This window comes from Malurus melanocephalus, unplaced genomic scaffold, assembly GCF_030028575.1.
Source record: "Malurus melanocephalus ecotype Western Australia unplaced genomic scaffold, MMel_1.1 scaffold_322, whole genome shotgun sequence".
NCBI classification, from domain to species: Eukaryota; Metazoa; Chordata; class Aves; order Passeriformes; family Maluridae; genus Malurus; species Malurus melanocephalus.
This window is the reverse complement of record NW_026623554.1, coordinates 486,657-509,198: the sequence shown is the minus strand read 5'-3', so window position 1 is coordinate 509,198 and position 22,542 is coordinate 486,657. Positions and strand designations below refer to the sequence as shown.

Sequence of the window (22,542 nt, the reverse complement as noted above, 5' to 3'; positions counted from 1 at the left end):
GTAACGTGGTTATGAACTTGTTAAGAACCTTGTAGCAGTAGTAGGAAAGCAATTTCTATACAGGCAAGGCCATCCAGATCTTTGAGTGATGAAGGAAAAAGGTCAATTTTTTTTTTTCCATCTAGCTCTTGTTTTTCTTAGAAGTCAAGCTCTAAAAGTTCTTAAAGGCCTAACTGTTAATGTTTGCTTAACATTAGAAATCAGAGGCTGTGGATCTTCATTGATCCATTTGTATGCTTTTTCATTTCCATGATTTTCAGTCCTTCATAAGATGTGGTAAGTTTAACTGTATATTTATAAGCAGAAAACCATGGAAGTTTTTTGATGAGAAGTTTTACAAGAAAATGGTGTTACAATTATTTTTCTTTCTAATGATAAAAGGCAATTTTGAGTGTACCTGCTATTGAGAAATCATCTCTCTTATGATTACAGTTTTAATTTCATTCTATTAAGGTGGCAAGTTCCTGGAGAAATAACTGTTCTAGCTGTAACACACCAGTCTTCTCTCAAAGTATAAAAATTACTTGARACAATAAAAATTATATGCAGCCTTAATTTTCAGCTTAATTTTTTGGGAAAAAAAACCATAACAAAACAGCCCACAAGAACCCCACCTCAAACAAACAAAAATTCCTGTTTCTGAATTAAAACAATATACGAAATCTCTAAAATTAGGAAGTAAACGTGCAGGCATGTTGCCCGTTCTAATAGGCTAAAATTGCATTTTATGCTATGGAAGAATTACATTTCAGTTTCTCTGTCAAATAAGGAGATGCRACTGACTGTATGGCTATAGATGGGATGGTCTTCTTCACCCTGGCTTTATAGAACTAATTATTACAAATATTTTAGGAGCAGCAAAAATGTTAAGATTCTTTGAAGGCATGGGCTTCTGTGAAATGTAATATTCAAAAGATTCATAGTAATGAGCTTTTTAATGTAGCAGCTTTTGGTAGTTGAACAGGATATGACAGTGTTAAAGAACAGTCAAGAAATGGATATCCAAATGACTTTAAAACTCCTGTTTACTGAAGACTTACCTCTTCTTAATTAACTTAGACAAGCTTGTGAGTTAAAAGTAGCTTTCATGTTTTGATGTCTTTGCTTTTTGTAGCTGTTGGATGAACTGCCAATGATATACAGTTGTTGTGTGTTTGTCTACTGCCTGTAAGTATTTGTTAATTTTTTTCTTTGAATATTTATGAAATGTTAACTTTTGAAATGTGGAGTCTCTGGAGCCAAATTTGGTGTATGTAGAAAGTTTCTACTGCTTTCAGTGAGATCTGTTTTTATACAGCATTATAGAGTACCAGGCTGGCTTTAGCCCTGTTTTTTGCTAATTTAGATATATTTTACCATGTTTTTTTGTAGAGAAAAAATCCCACTCATTGAAGACTTAGTGTTGTATACAATCAGAGCTCAATGCTGTTTCTATAAAAACAGCAGACATAACAAAATCAGCTTCAGTAATGCCTACAAAATTAGCAACATTATTATGTATTAGAGCTGGATTTCTATGACGTAGTCTGGCTCCACATGCAAAATTCAGGTTTCTGGCTAAACCTGCTTTTCACTCATCTAGAAAATTAAAGGGAAAAGATTTTATGAGGAGTTGAATGCATATTTTGGGGAGAGTGTCTTAACATGTATGACATGTAATGAGATGCCAGGATGTTTTCTCACATTTAATTTTGGGAGCAATGTAGCATTTGACAACTGGAAAGATACCCTAAGTTAGCTTTTTCTTGCCTGTTGCTGCAAGGTCTGGATTTAACATGATTTCTTCTGTACTTGGCAAATCCAAATGATAAATCAACTTGTTGCAGACAAAAAAAAAAAAAAAAGAAAAAAAATTTGCTTTTGAACATATCAAATATTCAGCTGTTAAAAATTGTGATGTCTTAGCGAAGATTACTGCTAGCTTGCAATGGAGATGGGATCCTTTAGGACTAAACCCTTAACTGTGGAAATTGCCCTCAGTCTGTGACTCATACATTAGTGTGATTTGTGCAAAGTCAGGACCAGAATCATAATGTCTCTTTTARCAGAAATACTTCCATTGTAGCTCCCTATCTGCTTGAAATTGCCTTTGCATTTGTTTTGTCTGATTTGAATGTGATTGAAAAAAAAGGATGAGAAGTGGCTATAAAAATATATCTGAAACTTTTCTTTTGTGCAGTGGTTACTATATTATCTTCAAAAGCTGAAGTCTGTTTCTGCATTTATAGCTCTAACAAGATTCTGTGTATGTATGCTTGGTAGCAATTAAATGTTCAAAAGATTGAACTAATGTGTAGTTTAGGAGACCTTTCATAATTGTTTTGGTTTTTTTGAAGGTAGGTTGCAGGTGGTTGTGCACAGGACATTCCCTTATACATCATTCAGTCCTGCTGATTTTCAAGCTGTGTAATTACTTCAGCAAGCTGTTTTGCAATGTAGCACGTTGTGCTGCCCTTAGATTTTTTGTTTCCCAAATGTTGTTTTTATTTCCTTTTATCCATTCATGATGGTGCCGATTTCTCAAAGTTTTCTCAAACAAATGAACTAGGCAGATGAAACTTGGAATTATATAGACAACTCCCTCCATCCCTGATGATAATGGGCTTCTCAAAGTTCATTTTTGTTGGAGTTTTTTAGACCTTTGTTCTAATGGAGATGCAGTCTGGGATGTGTGTATTTTCATCACAACTGAGACTGATGTGTCGTGTAGAGATTGTGAATTGTAATTTTAATTGGTTGTTTTACATACTGGGAGCAGTCAGTTGGTTTTACCTTTCACTTCTCCCAGTATCCAGTCTATCAAGTTTACTGCACTGCAACTATAGTGAAGCCATAAATAATCTATATTTTAACAGATCTGTGTTTTTTATGGCAGTCGTTTTTCTATATTGTTGTTTGCTCAGTAATGTTTTTTGACAGCTGCATTTTAAACTGATTTATAATTTGCCATCCATTAGCATCCTGTAAGCACCTTCTGAAAACACTTCTGCTTCACAAACTTTTTTTTAGAGTGGTTTACTTCATGGCATATGCTTGAGCTTATTAATGTAAGGGATTTTTTTGCATTAGATTTTTTTTTTAAAACCTTAATCAGTAAAAGTATGAATTTTTCTGTTAAAATAATGCATCTTTATTGGAGGAGTTAGAATTTCTTGAGCAGCCTAAAATTCATATGGATCAGTTTTCTCACAAATTCTGTMATAATACACCTTGGAAATTGCATCCTTTATATGTTGATGAACACTATTTCTCTCCCTTTTGCTGTCTTCCAGATACGAATGTTTCAAGTACAAGAATACAGTCAATTATCGAATGCTTTTCTTTTTAATAACATACAGCGTCGTAGTCAGCATAGTAAGTAACTTTTTCTAATATGGCATTTTCACCCTTAGGTTGGCAGTTTTTCTGCTAGTGAAGGAATGTTATAGAGGCAATACTAAATCTCTGTCACTTCCAGTCAAGAGAGACAAATTATTCTTTTGTTGGGAAAATTACGTTGCTGGCAAGAGAAACCTGAAACCTTTCTATCTAAACCACTCTACAAAACAAATGAAGAAGAAAAGCAATAATCCAGTTGCTAGAATAGGAATGTGAGAAAAACAGTCGCCATTGACTTGTTATGAGACCTTGAATAAGCTGCATTAGTCACCTTCTCTCACTTTAATTCATCTGTAGAAGTAAGAGTCATGAGTMATCCTGTTTGACAGACTACAAAAACGTGAACTGTGATGCCCAGTCCAAGATACAGACTCATGTTTTTAAAGAGGCAGAATAGGAAAAGAACTTAGCTGTTAAGCTGTTAAAATGCTTCTATTTTTTTCTGTCACAGCTGACTTGACTTCCTTTGTCAGTGCAGTGTTCTACCTTTGTGAATACGTTTAGTTTTGTGCTGGCTGTCAACCACAGATGGAATTTCCTACATAATTTTTATTGATAATAATTTCTTAAAAAATCAAAATATTATTGTAAGTCATCTTCAGCTGTCAAAATACTTGCCTGTTCTCTTCTGTTTCTCCTAAATTTTTTATACTTGTGGTATGTTATGCCTAAGGTTGAGTGCCCATCCCTCTTCAAGAGCATAAAGTAAATGAACTGCATTAAGAATAGAAAGAACCACTAGCTTTTTGTAAAATTAATTGAAATGTTAAATTATTGTCAAAAACATTCATAAGATCAAATCAAAGTTCAGTATGTTTTCTTCTTGCAATGCATATCGAGAACATCTGGTAACTTCAGCATCTTAATTGTTTCTGTATGTGTTCAACAATATTAAATTAGAAGCCTTACGTTAGATGTTAACGTTTCTATTTGTGYTTCTTAATTTAAAATAATCCCATGGTTAAAACCTCAGGTTTTGCCAGAGGAAACTTCAAATGTTTAATCAACTTTAATGGTGCATGGATGGGTACTCATGGCTTGATTCTAGCAGAGCCAGCCTTGGCAATATTGAGATGAATAATGTTATGATGGTTCTGTGTTGTAAATTACTTTYCTTTTTTAATCTTTCCAGGTTTACCTAAAGTTGAAAGAGCCTGTATTCCATCAGGTAAATCTTGCTCTGTTGGAACAGCTGATTTTGGTTTTCACTATGCTGTTGTAGTGGAATGTGTTACAGTAGTTTACTGCTAGAAGAAAGATGGAAGGGAAGCACAATTTGCCTTTTGCTTTTTCTTGAGCAGTATTGCTACCTGTCATGTCACCATCCTCTTACTTAGTAACCTGAAAAACTAGAATGGTTCAATATGTGCTCTGTTTTAGCTTTTGACCTARTATTTCCCGTGGTTTCGTCAGTGGCAAGTGCAATGAGGTGACCCTAAGATGTGTGAGAAGGCAGCAGCTAAATCAGTCTTTTTCTGCTTCTTTCCATTAGCAGCTGCTTTGAAACTATGACCTTAGATCGTACGATGACTTGATTGACTTAGCACCACATTCTTCTCTCTGCTTTAACACATTAGTTTATTGGGGTTTTTTAACTACTCAGTTTTGCTTTGTGGAAATTCAAGGCACAGAATGCTTTCTAGGGTTATGTAGCAGACTGCTTTGCACAAGCTTAATGGCATATTTGGTACAGGCTCCTTTTGTAGCAGCCCAAGAGTATTAATATGCATCCCCTGCCTATGGGCATAGGACTTGTATCACTTAGCTCTTCGCAGGAGGTTGGAAATTATGCTCTTTTCTGTATGCCATGGGTAGTTTTCCCTCATTTATGGTTTTTTGATTARGATTACCAGCTGAAAACTTGCCAAGCAAAAAGCACTGAGCTCTTTGCAGGACAGAGCTTTAAAGCCTTAATTTCTGAAATTGGTAGTGCCATTGCTTGTCAAAATGTGCCTGCTGCATCAGCAGTTGAAAAATGATACGTGGCTCCTGTTGCTGGATTAGTGAAGCGCTGATCAAGAGAATAAATTTTCAGCTGCTCCAGATAATCTCCCCTAGGAACATGAATTATTACTCTAACTGTAGATAGAAGAGAAAATTGCAGGGTAGTTTTTCTTGGTAATATTAATTAAATCCTTTTTTTTTCCCCTACTTGCATTTCCCTTAGAAAGACACTGGCTGGCATGAAAGTGGCAATTTCTGGTTGTTTTAGTGAGCTCATCATAACTAGTTTTGAATTAAGTKACTTAGAGCAGTTTTGTTAACAACAATGGCAAAATTTACTATTTGCAATGAACTTTTTTCTCTTTAATCAATTATTTACCGAACCTGCATTTATTGAAATAAGGAGACCGCAGCTTCACTATAGTCCATTTTGATGCATTGGCATAGGAATTGCCCCATGTCATAAAAACTAAGACAATAGATATTATGACTTTAAGGTAAAGAGAGAAATAGGGAAGCTTTAAACAGTTACCCCAGACCTTTAATTTTTTCTGGTTTCTCTTAGGCGCAGAATATGAATTCCCTGTTATAACTTATACATGAGGAATCAGTGTAGAAAATATTTGGATCCATAAAAGTGCTGGGCTTCTTACAACAATTCTTTGCAAATTGATTATTATGGAGAACATACAGTTATGGCCAAATTCCAAATGTTGAAGTACTGTACTCATTTTTTCACAGTCTTTGCCAAATATGTTGTAAATCCTGAGGAAATATTTCCCTGCCTGCACAGCTAAGCAAGGTTATTTTCTTAATACTTGTACATTATTTTAGAGTGCATTCAAAAAGAAGTTAAATCATTACTGTAAGCATTTTCAAACTGAATGGGTCACTTGGACTTGAAGTAAAATTAAATATGTTCATGCAATCTTGGTTTAAATCACAATCTTTTTAACTGGGTTAGAAAGCAGCATCAGCTGATAAAGCMACATTTGATTCCTCTAGGTGTCTGTGATCATTATAAGTTGTCAGCTTTGCAAAAAGAGGAATAACTACAAGGATAACTTTTTATTGTTCATTGTTTCAGTATGAGTTGTTGGGATTTTTTTTCCCTCTGGAAGGAGAGCAGTAAGAATGAAAAGGGGATCYGATTATGTCTGGCATCCAGGATCTAAGCCTCATTTTTCCCCCAATTAGTTTTTACTTGTCTTTCCAATTTAGGCTTATAAGTTGCCAGCTGCCAGCAGGGCACGAAGGTGATTTTAGTTTGTTCTCCATGGCACAGTGGCAACAGAGACCAGCTTCTTTTTCTGCATCCACATATTAAAGGAAGATCTTTAAAGGTCTTAGTGCTTTAATTGTAGGAGAGACACAGGTTTTGGGCAGTTGAAGGCAGCACATCATTAGAGGGAAAACCAATTCCTKCTTGACAACTGATGTAGTATTTTTTGTCATCTCATTAATTAAATGAAATATATTAGTGGCCTTTACAGGTGTATATTATCTTGTTTATGTTCAAATCTCTCAGGCTAGAGCACTATTATTCCTAATTTTCAAGGTGCTAAATGACCCTACATCACAGCTGCCTGGTTGTTTTTGAGCCAGCATCATTGTCACAGAAAACAGCTGTGCCTGTGTTTTCCATCTGGCACACAAATTTATTTTCTGATGTGAATTTGATTGGGTAACTCAACAGGTTAAAACTCTTCTCAGAATTAATTTTAAATCAGATTAGTTGTTCATCCTTGTTTACCATGTGTATATTTGTGTTTAGACAAGGAAGGGGACAGGGGAAGACTGGCTGCTAGCATGGAGGGATCCATAGACAAACAGAGACAGCCCTGGAAGTAGAAGTTGTTACTCTGGAAGTTAAACCTTTCAACTCAAGTCTTACAAATAGCCACCTTCTTAATATGATGAGGCCTAGGAAGCTGTCACGTACAAAGCAATGTGTTCCACCCTKATTTGTCTGCTGCATACCATTTCTGACTATGCACTTGTAGTGATCCAAAACCTCATTCAGCTAGAGGGCCAAGTTATGTGAATAGTGGAATAGATCTAAAAACCTGTTTTATTTGCATCATCATTTGCTGTGAGAGTTTGAAGAAAATTTTAGGGAACAAATAATTAAAAGGTCAATGGAAAATTAGGTTAAATAGCTGTTTCTTCTGCATTAGAAAATGTGATGTAAAAAATAGGTGTTCTAGAATGTTGTTGGTGTGTCCAGTGAGAAACTAAGCAAGCAGGAGAAGCAGATCAGTAGGAGAATTGCAAACAGGGTAAGGGAGTGATTAGTGAAAAAATACTGAATGAGATGATGAAAAGTCTGAATTTTCTTGGAATCAGCAGTGGGACTGTTTTGTTTGGTTGGTTTTCTTTTAAACAACCTGTAGAAGGAAAAAGAAGAGTGTACTGATGGTATTTGTGATGATACAAAGTTCAGAGGCAGCATTGAATGCGGGGGAGGAAATTAAAAGATACATGGAGGACCTTGAGGACTAGGATGACGACTGATTTGAAATGGAAGAGATGCATTGATGGGCAAATACAAATTATTGTTGTTCCACAGCGCTCACAGATTACCAAAGAAAGGGAGGGAGGGAGTGCCTGGATATGTTCGCTGATCACAGCACAAGCACRCAACCAGGGATTTTCTTTTTCCTTTTGATAGAAGTAAAATACAAGTATTTGATTTACCTATTGAGCTGACTTTGAGCAAGAGGGAGAAAGTAAGCATGGCAGAAAAAGGTATTTCATTTGTCTTAATAAAAAAAATAGATTTTTTCTTTATAGGCATTTTCAATATATGAGTGCAAACAAGAAAGTGAAATCATCATGACTTGTATATAGAAGTACATAAGGGAGCCTGAAGCTGTATGAAGATTATGTTATATCAGGGCACAACCTGTTCAGACTTGTAGGATTCACCATTTTGGGGAATGTGTGGACCCACTCAATGTGTTACAGCTCTCCAGAGTCCCTCCTGCTGCTAAGGCAACAGCTAGTTGTAGGCTTGGGGCTGAATATATTGTGCGTTTTAGTGGAATGTGTTCCTACTTTCTATATGTTTAGATTGCCTAGTAGTCTGTTAAAAATTACCTTTTCAGATGTGTCTTCACCACAGATCTTTTTCTGTTCTGTCATTGGTCTACTGATGAGCACATATAAAACTAACTTGAGTGACATTTCACTCTGTTCTGCTCATTTGGGGATGTCTTTGCAAGTGAGTGCAGTTTTCATTCTGASTGGTGCTTCTACCTGCACAGTAGCTTAGGGAGTGAGGAAGGATATTCAGACTCTCCAAAGATTCAGCTCCACATTGAAGGGGCAGCTTGGTTTGCTGTGGCAGACAGTGYCCCAGAAGCTCTGTAGCAGCAGTGACTCGTGTGTCACTTTGCCATTGTGTGCATGCATCTAGACAGCACCAAACCAAACAAATCTGAATGAGTTCATTCAGGAGCTATCAAGGCAGCAGCTGATTCTACGCAGCTGTAACTGTGCTGAGTTACGTGGTGTTTCAGGGTAATCTTGGGGTTTGTCCTTGCTTTTTCTCTCTGCTCAAATTTCTTCTCCAAAAACATGTAGAACTCTGTTTTCTTTCTTCCAAATCGCAAATACAGTTTCCACATTCAAGTATGTAAGGTAACTCTCTTCTTATAGTTGATTGGGGTATTAGTAGATAAACAATGGTTGCCAAGAGCCCAAAATCTCTCAGTGCAGTTCCCAATGTGTATACTAATATTTGAGGCAGATAAAATGACTTTATTAACCAAGGATGGGTAGAAAGCCAGGACCAAAGAAACCAGAAGTGGAAATAGCAGGCTATTGCTGCTTTCTATACTAGAAGGGTAGGTGAAGAACCTGTTTTGTATGCTCCCCCTCTCAGTGGGAAGTACCAGCCTTGCTTCTGACTTGCATAGGTGAATCTGTGTATGATTTGCGTAATTGTCTCCACTTCAGAAATGCTGCCAGACATTGAGCCCTGAGGTGCATACTTCCATTTGTGAATTAGGAGGACGTTTTTTGTATTTGGCCTTCTTATCAGGCAATCCACTGTGTATTCATCAGAATTCGGGTTTTCCCTCAATTGCAAAGATATCTTCAAGCTGAAATATGCACAGCTTTATTTGCATCTGAAACAGCATAGAAGGAACTGTCTAGTGATTACAAAAGATTGAGATTCTGCTGTTTTCCTTTTGTTTCAATTGTAGTGCAAGGATGTTCTTCAGCTTGTAATTTAAAGGCAGTGTGAGACAAAATAGCAGAAAACTTGCCTGCATTTTCATCTGTCACTGAAGTGATGTGTTAATTAAAGAAAAGAAGGACRAAAGGAGCTAAAGGAATGGAGAAATTTGACTTAACTTGAATAAGATAGATTTTTCTTTTTTTTATATAATATTATACTTTATCCTTCTTTGGGTGGATGGGTAATACCTAACAAAGTTTTATCATGATGAAAATAGTAAAGTCATGGGGGGTTAGTGAGATGAAGCACTGCTCCCTGACATCTGAATTAAGTTGTGCAGGTTGGTGTAGCCCTCCAGTAAGAAACAGCTGAGGGAGATATGCAGCTACAGTCACTGCATATCACAGCAACACCTCCTGGGTGCTCACCTTCAGTGTGGAGGATTGGAGCATGCAGAGCAGAACAGTTTGTTGTTCCAGTCTTTCACAGGCTTTTAAACACARATGTGTTTTCCTGCTAACAACTTGTTTGGGTGGGGGAGCGGAAAAGGCAAGAAATTGAAATGTCAACAGTGGGCATATTTTTCTTCAGTCACTGCAAGGTTATTTTTTTTTTCCTTACTCCCTCCATTAAGACTGTCCTCTTCTGCAAGCCATTAACTCAYTAGGAGATACCAAGCCAAAGAAAGYTTTTCTTAGCTTTTGCTCTGCTCYTTCCTGCTTTTAGCAACTACTGAAAAAAGTAGCATTTTACCTGCACTTTGGGCTGCCTGTAAGAGGTCTTTCTCTAGGCTTAGTCTGACACTATTTAACTCCCTGTACAAAGATTCCAAAAGCAGTTGGGGTACAAGCATAAAGGTTSCCACAACCCCTAATGTGTATGACAGAAATTGCTCTTAATGGGTAAGTTTTTCTCGTATCTCTGCTGCAAAGGAGTATTTTAGCACTGGAAATTTTAAGAAGGAGGAGCTCAGCAAAGAAAGAGAGATCAGCAAATCAAATTAATTTGGATTCTAGTGGAGCCTTTCTATGAGTATCTTCCTCTRTATCATCCCTCTCTTAGAATAAAATGCTGTATTTGATTAGAAAAAATGAGGCTGGTAATGCTTTGTTATGTGGTGCGGTCTTTTTAAGCAAAATGTCAACAATGAAGAATTGTACCAGCATGCAGTACCTCACACACCTGAGTACTCTTCTRCCTTTAGCTTGGAACTGATAAGCWCTTGATACTCAGGCTGTGTCTCAGRTTTTGTTGGTTTTGKTTTTTTCTTGGTTTATGTGCTGCACCCCAGTGAGGGAACTGGAATTAACTAACAGTTTTGTATAAATTACAAGCCAGAACCAATTAGCCTTTCAAATAGTTTTGCTTTGTTTAGCTCTACAGAGCAGAACACACAGTAGTAGTAGTTCATTTACTGAAGTTCTTTAATCTTGTTCTGAATGCAAATAAAGAGCTGCTGTGCTGACTGACTTTGAATAGTCAGTGTTGGAGCTTACTTTTACCTGTTGTCAAACATAAGGGCTCTGTTGTCTGTCTTGTTCTGTATATGTGCATTGATAATAAGGTGTGTGCTACTAACCTCATTCTTAAAGCTAAAAGGAGCTTGCAAATTTGCCTTTATSGACTTTTGGAAGGCAGGTTTCACTTTGCATTATAACAGTAACTTATGTCAGATGACTAGACATACTTACAGGATAGTAGGATCTGAGTGCCCCAGTTATGGCAGAGTGAGGCAGTCCTTGTCTCAAAAGACAGTMAAAAAAAAAAGGAGTGGTATGAGGAGGTCAGTAGAACATGGTAAGGACATTGRCTTATAAACACACTTCTGTGAGGTTTAGTGGCTTTTAAAAATAGACAGCAAAGGTTTGTAAWTTTTCTGTCTCATGTAAAACAAAGGCAGAATTAGATAGTAGCTAAATAGGAGCAAGATGAGAAAGATACGTCAGTGAACAAGGAAGAAGAAAAATACTGAGAGGCTTGTGGGCCATTGGAGAGAGTCAAAGAGCAAGGCACAGCTGCTTGGAACAAACTGCCTTTTGGCAGGAGGAAACCAGTGTTCAGAATAAAAAGTATAGAAAGTAATTGAATGTCACCAGTGTCTAAAAATCCTCCCTGCTGCAGTGACTTCTGCATCACTTCTCAGGCATGACTGACCACAATTTTTACTCTTCTTTTGTCTGTACATCTTGGAGGTGGTGTTACATGTATTTTAAGTTTGTGAATAAAAAAGGAGGGTGATTAAAAGATCACGAGGCAAAAAATAAATGATTGYTTTGACTTTATATGTAAGTCAGGTGATTGCACTCAAATTCATCAAGCCTAYAGTGAGTCAGATTTTACTCATGATTTTCTTCAGTGTGCAGCCTTCCTGCTATATAATTAAATTGAAACAACCTGTAATAGTTGTTTGAAAGCTTCCTGGAAAAATTTTCCTGTTCTGGTACTCGATGTGGGCACAGTGCCTACTGTATTCAGGTGTTTGCTTTCAGGATAAAATATTGGTCAAATATCARTGGAAGAAGTACAGCTTTTAAAAACAGTTTTAGCTGATGCTTACAGAATCGGGGGCTAAAATGCACAGACAGAGAAGAGGTAATAGGGGTTGGTTACTGTATTTGAGCTCAGGATGATTTTCGAGTGCCATCTAGTGTTTGCTTGCTGATTCAGGGCACTGAAACCTGGGTTTGGTTCAACGGACTTTTCCTTGTACTTGCGTAAAGGACATGGTTTATTATCGTAATTTTACCTTTAAACTTTAACAGAAGGCTTTCTGGAGATGAAGTTAGAAGGAATGCTATTTTCCCAAGACTCAAAAATTAAAAAGCACCAGAGGCTTCAATTTTTTTATTCCTGTGGTATTCTATAAGGTCTCTTGAATACAACTGCTGATTTTTCTTTTTCTTTTCAGGTCATGTATGGAACGCTAGTTTCCATCATAGTTCTAAGATCTGTTTATATAGTATTATGGTAAGTAACTATTTAATTCAGCATTACAACATAGCATTTGCAACCGTTTTGGTTTTTTTTTTTTTTTTTTTTTTTTTAACATGAGAAACTGGCAATGGGAGAACTTCTTTAACTAGGTACATAATGTTAGCTCGTGGGCTCCCCTTGGTTGAAAGGGAATGGCCCATCACCTTGCACTTTTTTGAAGGCACTGGATAACATTAAACTAAACTAAGATTTCTACATTTATGATCAGTTTTTACTGCCAGGTGTTCTGCTGGTGGCTTCAGCTGTTAGCCTGAGATTTAAACAATAACGKAGTTTGTCTTCATATTGCGGGGTAGTGTGAAATCTGTTTCTAGTGTCTAAACTCTAATAATGATACCTGGAGAATAGTGAGACTGCAGACCAGAACCATCACTTAATAATTTCCTTTCCTCTTCCCTGCTCAAGTATTTAAAATTCAAATGTAGAAAATAACACATGATAGTTTTTCTTACAGTTTTGATTGGCTAAAGTTAGGCATAATGTTATGGAAATTAAAATAAAAACTGTAACAAACAAAAGATACGAAAAATATTGGGAGACATTGAGAGCCATTCAAATCATCAGAGCACAGACTTTGTAGGWAAAAGGGAGGAAAACAGGATTTCATCAGTATTGGAGTAAACACATACCTTTAGCTCTCAGAGACTCTGTTGCCCATTTCTGTCAGTCTCCTGTGAATATTTGGTGTTCTTGTGCTTTTGGGATTACTTCTGAAAATTATTTCTTTATTTCTTCTGTCATCATTCTAAACATGCTTTTGTTAAACTTCATTTCAACTTCCACATGTRTCTGTTCATGAACACAAGGAGGAAGTCAACAAAAGGTGTGGATTTGAAGTATCRTAGAATCCTCAAATATTCTGAGTTGCAAGAGACTTACAAGGATCAAGTACCTTCATTGAATCACCTTCCGATTGCCATTTCAGTTCCCTGGTTTGGCTTTCCYCAAGAAATTCCCACAGACCAAGTAAAAATGTTCACAGACTTTTTTATTAAGCAAGAAGAACTTTAAACTGATASTTTGTTGCAGCTTTAGAAACAATCATCAATTTCAATGCACTTTTCAAACCTGTGACCTGGAAATCTTAATCCTAGCCTAGAAATCTTAAGTGATACCACATTATTTCACCTTCATCAGGGACTGAATTGATTCAAATTCAAGTCGTTTTAATTTTGTTCTAATTCAAGGATTTGGCACAGTTATGGTCATTTAGATTAAAATTCTTTCTGTCTGTGTAGACAAGCTCTTGGGCCTGCTATTTTTCTACTTCTACAAATTCCACACAGTTGTTGTGCATTCTCATTATTTTTGAAGCATTTCACAGTCTTCTGTCTTTATCAATAACAACACCACCTTCCCTTCCAAAGTATCATTCAATGTTTTGCTCCAGTTCCACCTACTTTTTGCTTCAGTTTTAGAGGCTTGGAGTCTATATTCTTAATTAGGTTGATCACTTCATTGCAACAGGGCCCTACAAAGATTTATTTCCCTCTTTGGTGTTATTATGCAAACTGGTTAGAAATTTGGGATGGGAAAAGAAGTAGGTTAAAACTGCTTCTAAATTTTAACTAAACTACTACTAATTTTAAATTAGTTCTGCTAGAGAAGCCGTGCCAACCTGAAGGTACCCTTTCTTTTCTCTAAAATTCATCCCCGAGCACACTTTTGGATTTACTTTCTCTGCACTGCTAGAACGTATTCTTGTATTTCCATCAGTAGTGCTAGAACTTTGCCAAGCCTGCTCCAGTTTATGTATTGCCCCTGATTTCTGCTTGTTTTGTTTCTTACTTCACTTCCTATCACTCRTATTTCTTAGTGCAGGGCTTGAAGTCACTCTGAGATTAGAGTGAAAATTCCAAAGAACAGCATGCTATTTCTTTCATGCTACTACCACATCCTATCCTCACCAGCTAGTCCTCTTCCTGCCTGTTTCCCCCACACTTTTCATCTYTTTCCTAGATCTACTTCCTTCCCAAATTTACAACTGGGCAAATGTAGTTCTCTGTTCACAAAGCATGTTCTATATTAATAAGAGATGCCAGTTGATTCCTTCACAAACCATCACTATTGATTCCTTCACAAACCACCACTATTTATTCCCTGAACAATTCTAGCTGTAATTACCAAATTACCAGCRTGTTTAATATACCATTTAGTGCTCTTTCATGTCCTGGTCTTGCCTTTGTCTCAGGAGCACTGAGGGGGAATATCACAGTGTAGTCTCTGCCACATATTGCATGGTGCTCCACACATATATTAGACTAAACAAATAGTAATTTTGCTGGTTTATGCTGGCAGTCAGTTTGTGAATATATACAGCTCGTATCTGGTTAGCTTGCCCTGTGGAAGAAGCTCTCTCTACCTGTTGTGTTTTGYACATTTTGGTTCCCAGTGCTCACAGCTCTGAATGTGCTGTGTGTAACTCACTCAGTGGAGGGAAAAGCAGCTCAGGAATGTGTATTAATCCAGAATCTCAACTGTTCATTCGTAATGCTTAAAAACAACTTGAACAGTGTTCATGGTAGCCTTTCGGGGTTGGATTTGGGTTTGCTTTTGGACTTAATCATGGAAGAGAGCCTTCCATGTAAGAAGTTTACARTTCTGTGTTCCAACCTGAATGTAGATAGGGGAAATAAATTTATTAATGATGCACTTTCTTGCATCTGATTCTTCAGTGTGTTTTCCATATCTTAAAGAGGATATTGTTTTCTCCCAGAATTAAATTGATATTTTTCTATGCGCAGTATCATTCAGCTCAAAAATGAACATAAAAATTCTGGTGTTTAAYACCATTCATTTGGTTAGTTGTTGGTCATGGTGGATAATGTTCACAAAAGAGTAATTTTGAAAGACTATATTTATACAAATCCCCTAGTATAGGGATATCATCTCCTGTCAAAGACCTTCTTTTGTGAGTGTCCTACTTGGTAACATAGCTTTTTTTTTTTTTTTTTTAATGAAAGATTATGGAGCTGGAGGATTAGTACGTTTTAGCCAACTTTGGTTTTCCTACTTTTTGGTTTTGTTCAGAGAGTGCAGTATTTAGGAAAACAATCAGAATTACAGAAGTAAAACAGTCAGAGAATGTGAAATCAAGAAAGAGGAAAAGTAAAATACAATATTTAAACAGATGAAATTTGAAGTTGGTGTTTTTTCTTTTGGAGAAAAAAAACAAACTGATAAAGCATTTTATATATATATAAAACAGAATTTCTGTATATTACACATATTTAGTGTAATATATGTTAGTGTATTTCTGTGTCTTACAGTATTCTGAATTAAACTTTGCATTATTTCTCTCCTTCTAGGGTATACCCATGGCTTAGAGGTCTAGGTTATACATCTTTAACTGTATTTTTAATGGGATTTTTTCTCTGGAATGTGGACAACATTTTCTGTGATAAATTGAGGTAAGCTTTTTACCTTTGTCTGGATAGCTCTTAATAATGTTTTAGTATAAAGATTGGATTATTTCCAATGGGTATCCAAGTCCATCTCATTGTTTGCTGCCTACAGAACACCCATGAGGTTTTATCCAGGTTGCTCTTGAGTGGATTCAGCACTCAACAGGATTTTTAAGGATTCTTTTATCCCTTAACAGTTTTATTTCTTGATATTTCTCTTAAATTTCAAATTAAATTAAGAAAATGTCACTGAAGTTATTTTGAGGATCTGTGACTGACTAAAGCCTGCTATTCACACGTGATTTCACCTGAATGTGTTTTTATCCTGCTGGTTTGGGGTTTTTTTGGGTTTCTGGTCTTGCGATTTCCCAGGAAAATATCAAAGCAGTAGTTCTGCAGGTTAAAGAAGTACCTATTACAATATTAATGTTAGCAATAAAAAACATGTRGATGAAATACATGTGTTGCTCAACAAACTGGAGGAGGTGGAAAGATTAATTCCAGCATCCAGAAAAATACATTTTTGACAATTTGAAATGCTGTTATGCCACTGAATCTGTGTTGTTCAAAGTTGTTCTAATAGGTTGCTTTGTCAGAGCCAAAAAAACAGTGTGCTGAAAATAAGTCTAAAGTTTGCCATCCCTTGTGGCTCTGTAGTCCCTGCACTAGGTTAGGCCAGCTGAAAGTTAACTCCAACAGAGTATTCTTGAAACCTTTTTTTTAAAATGAATATAATATATGATCCTCATCCCTAGAAGCACTTGATACARATGGGATAGAGTAGTTATTTGGCAGCACAAGTGGCTGGGTTTACAGTTTCGTTGCAAATATTGGCATCAGAGTTGATTTTTGCAGCTGCCTCCCATCACTGGTGAGATCATAACTCCCAGTTCACCAAACCTGCTGACATGCTGTGGGTCCATGGGGCTTTTGAACTGGTTCCTAGGCCCAAAAATGAYACCCACTGCTGAGGCACTTTTTTCCATCCTTGTTTCATAAAGGGAAAAAATATTAAGTGTATTTCCTGTAATACTTGTTTGGTTATGATGCTGGAAAAAAAAATAAACATGCTTGTTTACTAACTTTAATCAGACATCTGCACAGCCTTGGATTTCTCCAGGCGCTGTTATAATTTGAATCTTTGGAGAAAATACATTTCAATTCCTTGAAATTTTTTATTCTCTGAAGGTCTAGCTTGTGAATCATCCACCTACCTGCTCTGTTTGTCTGTTTGGTTTTAAAGTTCAAAACTGAGTTTTGATTTGTTGGGGGCGATGGTGTCTGTATTTTCTTAAAATTTGCAGCATATTTTTTTAAAAAAGAAAAATCAAAATAACRAAAAATCTATAGCACTCAGTTTCTCTGGTTGGAACCACACGCTTTTGAATTTGAACTTTGAAATTTCCTGCCATCCAAAGGCTCAGAGGTTGTGCTGGGCTGACAGTCTGTGTTCCACTGTGTCATTGCTGGGCTGACTCAAATGAAGCTCTGTGCTAATATTTGTGACTGAGCAGTGTTGGACCAAACACTGTAATGTTAAGCAATAAGAACACGTTCCAGGAGCTTCAGATTTTTCTTTTTAACACATGCAATCATTGTTTTCCATCTTTTGTTTTGACTGAATGTGAAATGAAAGTGAAAAAAAAAAAAAAAAAAAGCAAAAAGACAAGCAGATGCAAACATTTGCTCCACCATTTCTTTATCTCCACCCATTAGCCCTTTCCCAAGTAGCTCACACCCCATTTTATACACTATACAAAGCATGTTGGTCAAGTATTTCAGACCTTCTACTTTAATTGCTTCCTCACTAAACATTCATTTTATCCCTGTTTTAGAATCCAACAGAGAAAAGCAAATTAAGCTTCCATGGAACTGCAGAATAGGTGTGTGATTGCCAAATTTAAAGTAGTGATGTGTGATAAATCTCATTTCATCTCTCGGATCTTAAACTCAGTGCTTTATCCTGTGTACAGTAGTTCACAGGGTTTTGGGGAGAAGAATAGTAGAATTCGTTTGGAACTGTGGGATGCCATAAATATTTTCCCTCAAATTTGAGTCCAGAAGTAGTTGATCATTTATTATATGAAGAAATGCGTGTTTTCTTTAAATGTATAAGAAAGTCAGCTTGCTGATATCTCCCTGACTGGCAATATAAAGTATAACTGCTGCTCCTCACCTGCTGAAACCCTGACTCCATGAAGCCTCACCTGTCAAGCATATGCTTTAGATAMAGAAACAATAATGTGAGACCTGATAATCCAATATTGTGATTTGAGATTGCTTAGCTGGGAGAAATTAGCCCTTTGTATGGTATTTCTTTCTTTCAGAGCACTGAGAGAGAAGATGCCTCCTGTGGTGGGAGCTGTGACACAGTTTCATGCATGGTGGCATATACTCACAGGCCTGGGTTCTTACCTTCATATCCTGCTAAGGTAGGAAATGATTTCTGAACGGGTTGTTCACAGAGATCTTATGAGTTTTTCAGGTTCAGATGTACTTCAGAATATTGTACCATCCAGGGGAATGACTGATGTGAGGTTTTTTCCCTCTTTGCAGCTCAACTGAAAACCTCTCTAAAACTAACTGATATTCCTCAAAATGTAATGACTAATCTTTAAATAGTCACAGTTCTTCAAGAAAATATAACACACAGAACCTGAATACAGAACCCTGTGGCACTTAAACCAAAATTATTTGACATTATAATAATTTCAGAATGTAAGCCATTAATACCTGTCTGTTCTTGAGCAGCAATCCTGAAGTACTTAAACATGTTTAAATTTAGGCGCTTAACTAATGCTTTGATAGGCACTGTCGCTCTTGAAAACTAGCCGGCATCCTGCTGCAGTGCAGAAAGGTGATGGCTGAAGTAATCGTAGTGGATAAAGTAGAAGGAATGAATATTAGTTTGAGGAGGAGACCTAAATAAGAACATGAGTTAGCAAGTCTGCAGCCAACAGATTTTTGTCCCGTATTTGCTCGGTACCACCATCTAGTGGAACCAGGGGCAAGRCAGAACGTAAGCTCACATCTGTGAAGAATTTCTGCAGTTCGATCATCATATRATGAAATAATATTTTACCACTTAACTAAGAGACTATCTGTTTTACACATACATTCTGTGTGGTCTAGGAAACTTGACTAGATATCAAATTTTCTACATCTAACATGGTATTCACCTTTTTTGTCATATGCTAACATACCTAATAACAGGAAAATGCAAGGAAAATAAGTACATTTCCAATAGATGATCCTATAGCTTGTTTTTATATTTATATTTGTGTATATATATGCACACATATGTACCTATACATACGTATACATAGCTGGATCTATACATAAGTACATTTTTATATGCATGTWTATATAAAATATGTCAAGGTATATGGAAAACAGTTTCTCCTTTTGGCTTACAGGTTGTCTGCTACCCTAAGGAGCTTATGATAACATTTTAAAGAAATGTTATCACAAGCTTACAGGAATTGAGCATGGACAAAGTTTTCCCAACATGCCACAAAGTGTCATCACTACTTAAAAAAAAACATGAGATCATTTACAGGAAAAGATGTACTGAGAGGAGAAAGTGTCTAAGAACAAAAATGAGTTACAGAATCAAGCTATGTTGCTTTTTCCTCCCTTTAACACATGCAGTATTTTGTGGTACACTGATTTAATTTCATCCTTCTAAATGACAGGCTCTAGTCCCTGTTTATTTTCTTTTTCTCTGGGTTTCTTTCTGTCTCCTCACACAGGTGATAGAGTAAATTAGTTTGCTGAGTAGTGTAGTATAGAGGGATTTATTGGAAATTAACATYGCCTGTTTTGAATAAATTTAGGTAGAATGGGTAGTTCTGCAATCACAGAAACAATTTTTTCCTAGTTGATAAATAAAACTGGGATCAGGGCATCATTAATTTATATGCTGTCTTACACATGAAATTTTAAGTATGYTTTTTTCCTTCTCAGTTTATATACAAGGACACTTTTCCTGAAACACAGGCCAAAGGTGAAGGTAAGCAAGCAATATTTATTATGTGCTTATCAATGTACACGTTGATACCTTGTGCTCTGAACTTGTGTTGGGGCTCAGTAATTATGACTGTTAGGGGTACTGCCTTTSACTTCTGCTTACATCCCAAGAAACGCAGTCAAAATTTTCATAGAATAACAGAATGATTTGGGTTGAAAGGGACTTTAATGATTATCTAGTTTCAGCTTCCCTGCCATGGGGACTCCTTCCACTAGACCAGGTTACTCAGAGCCCTCAGGTTACTCCAACCTGATTCTSAACACTRCTAGAGATAGAGCATCCACAACWTCTCTSGGCAACTTGTTCCAGTGTCTCACAACCCTCAAAGTAAAGAATTTCTTCTTAATATCCAATCTAAAYTTMCTGTCTTCCATTTTAAAGCCATTCCCCTTTCRTCCTGTCATTAGATTATATTTAATAGTGTTTATTTTCTGTTCCAAGAAATATAATATTCCAAGGAATCTTTCCCCTATTCCTGTTTCTCTTTTGACAGTTTGTYTTTGGAATATGGCCTGTTCTTCTTGTGGAGCCACCCAAGAATCTTTGACTGAGCCCTGGGCAGCCRCACGCGATCACCTGGCCTGGCTGAATAAAGCATTTCAACAGTTACTCTGGCTGAAGTGTTGAAATTATGGATCAATCCAAGTACCATTGCAATTAAAGGACTTCTCTGTGCTAYGAGGCCAGTCGGCCAGAACAGAGCAAAGAGCTGGCACACTAGGGAAAGAGCATTTAGTACAGCTTTATTCAAAGTTGTTAAAGATTAAGACACAAGGTTTTTATGTATATATTGTATAGCTGATGATACTGAGGTAATATTTCGTGCTGGTCACAGAAAACTAACCATTTTTGAAGTGGATTGCATACGTTTTTTCATTCAGTTTTTGTTCTTTCTGTGGTCTAAACTAATATTAGTAACTGAATGACAAAACCAGGCCATTATTGATGGCCAAGCTAAGCGTTTGTGTGGCCTATAGTGAACTGAATGCTTAACCCAAACTACTTTACCTTTGCACTTTTATACAATTAATGAAGTATGTAATGGTTGATTTAAGGCTTTATTTTATCTTGCTTTTCCACAGCCTCCTTTGCAATTCATATTTTAGGCAAAATGGTTGGGATACCCGTGCCATTTAGTTCATTTCGTACCAAGCTTCCATTTCCTCTTTAGTCCACCTGAGAGRTTCACCATGGAGAATGTTCCAGGGTGTGACCAGCAGAAGACACTGAAATGGTRAAGCCTTATAGGTGTTCTTGTTTATGTCTGGAAATGGAATTCTTAATTTGTTTGACCAGTGATTCATCACAGAATTGTAGAGTGACTGTAGTAACAAAAGAAATACACTTCTTTATTTTTTTTTTTTTTGTAATTGTTATTTACATACTTTCCTTTTCTATCTCTGCCATTAACTTCCCATTTCCCATTCATACTACAGACTGASAAACACCTTAGATGTGCTCTAGTTCAGCTTTGAATTCATCTTTCTCTTATTTTATAAGTCTTAAATATTGATCTGACTTTCTGAAGGATCTTCTTATTCAGAAACATTGAAGAAGAAGTGAAGAACAAGACTCAGGTTGAGGATATCCCCAAATATAAGTGGTAGCACTTTGGTTGCTCTTAATCTGTCACATGGTTAGTCTGTGAGAAAGTTGACCACCTTTGAAAACCAAAGTTTGGGGATTAATGGAATGACAAACACTCTGTTTTCTGCAATTTTTATCTACACAGCTTATGAAAGTCAATAAGTAAACGTAAAGAAAACATTAAACTAACAGTTTTTCAAAATATACCTCATATGAAGGCTGTGGTTTTGACTCTCTTGATTTTGGGGCAACTAACAGAGTATGTCTCTGTGCCTACTTGCTGCCATGCTATGCAACTTTTGTCTGCTTTTGATTGTCTGAGGAATTTATCCTTCTTGCTGTGAAGTAAAAAAAGGGAAATGTTCAGACTGATCCAAAATCCCATTCTGTATTGATTTACAACATGCTCACAGCAGCAAAGCATGGTAATGTAGCTGTAAAGCTGTCTCCCAGGTCTCAAAGTCCTGACTATTGAACAATCAGTGCTGGCTGAAAGGGTCTCCTCCTTTTAATGTCTCTTTCTCTGATTGCAGTTTCTCTGTATCTTCCACATCAGTCAGTAACTCTCCTACTGATGTGTCCCTCCAGATAAAACTGTGGCTTTTGTTATGTGACAGCCCTGGACTCTTGAGACCAAATAGGCCTAAACTCTGKGCTGGAAAAAGATACTTAACCTTGAGTGAGTTCAGTGAGGTTTAAGTGTGTGCTGATAGCAATGCATTTCAGCCTGTACACCCCTGTAAAGACACCTGAAGGGTAATTTTAGAACAGCTTTGGTATCTGTAGGCTCCAGTTCCATAGTCAAGGTCAGCATCTGTGTTAGGCAATTTAAGTGCTCTTCAGACTGAAAGATAGTAGAAAAACAAGCACAGATATACAGCACAGAGGTAAGAAAAAGCTGCTGTGGATTAAATGTCTTYAATTATCTAGAAGACATATTTTTTGTAAAGAGATTTGAGAACTGTTTCAAAAATGTAGCTTGAAAATAAGTGCCTACCTGTTCACCGCCAGGCTTTCTG

General features: G+C 36.7%; 1 protein-coding gene across 2 annotated transcripts in view; it reads left to right on the top strand.

The window, feature by feature from the left end:
• The window catches only part of ACER3 (alkaline ceramidase 3), a 50,959-nt gene extending 29,663 nt beyond the window's left edge, over positions 1 to 21,296 (top strand). For both annotated transcript variants that reach the window (XM_057377740.1, XM_057377739.1), the window contains exons 4-11: positions 1,115 to 1,167; positions 3,273 to 3,354; positions 4,511 to 4,546; positions 12,417 to 12,475; positions 15,811 to 15,912; positions 18,234 to 18,338; positions 19,873 to 19,918; positions 20,430 to 21,296. In XM_057377740.1, the coding sequence (XP_057233723.1) occupies positions 1,115 to 1,167; positions 3,273 to 3,354; positions 4,511 to 4,546; positions 12,417 to 12,475; positions 15,811 to 15,912; positions 18,234 to 18,338; positions 19,873 to 19,918; positions 20,430 to 20,483 (537 nt within the window). In that variant the 3' untranslated portion in view covers positions 20,484 to 21,296. The remainder of the gene's footprint in view (positions 1 to 1,114; positions 1,168 to 3,272; positions 3,355 to 4,510; positions 4,547 to 12,416; positions 12,476 to 15,810; positions 15,913 to 18,233; positions 18,339 to 19,872; positions 19,919 to 20,429) is intronic.
• Positions 21,297 to 22,542: the final 1,246 nt, after the last annotated feature.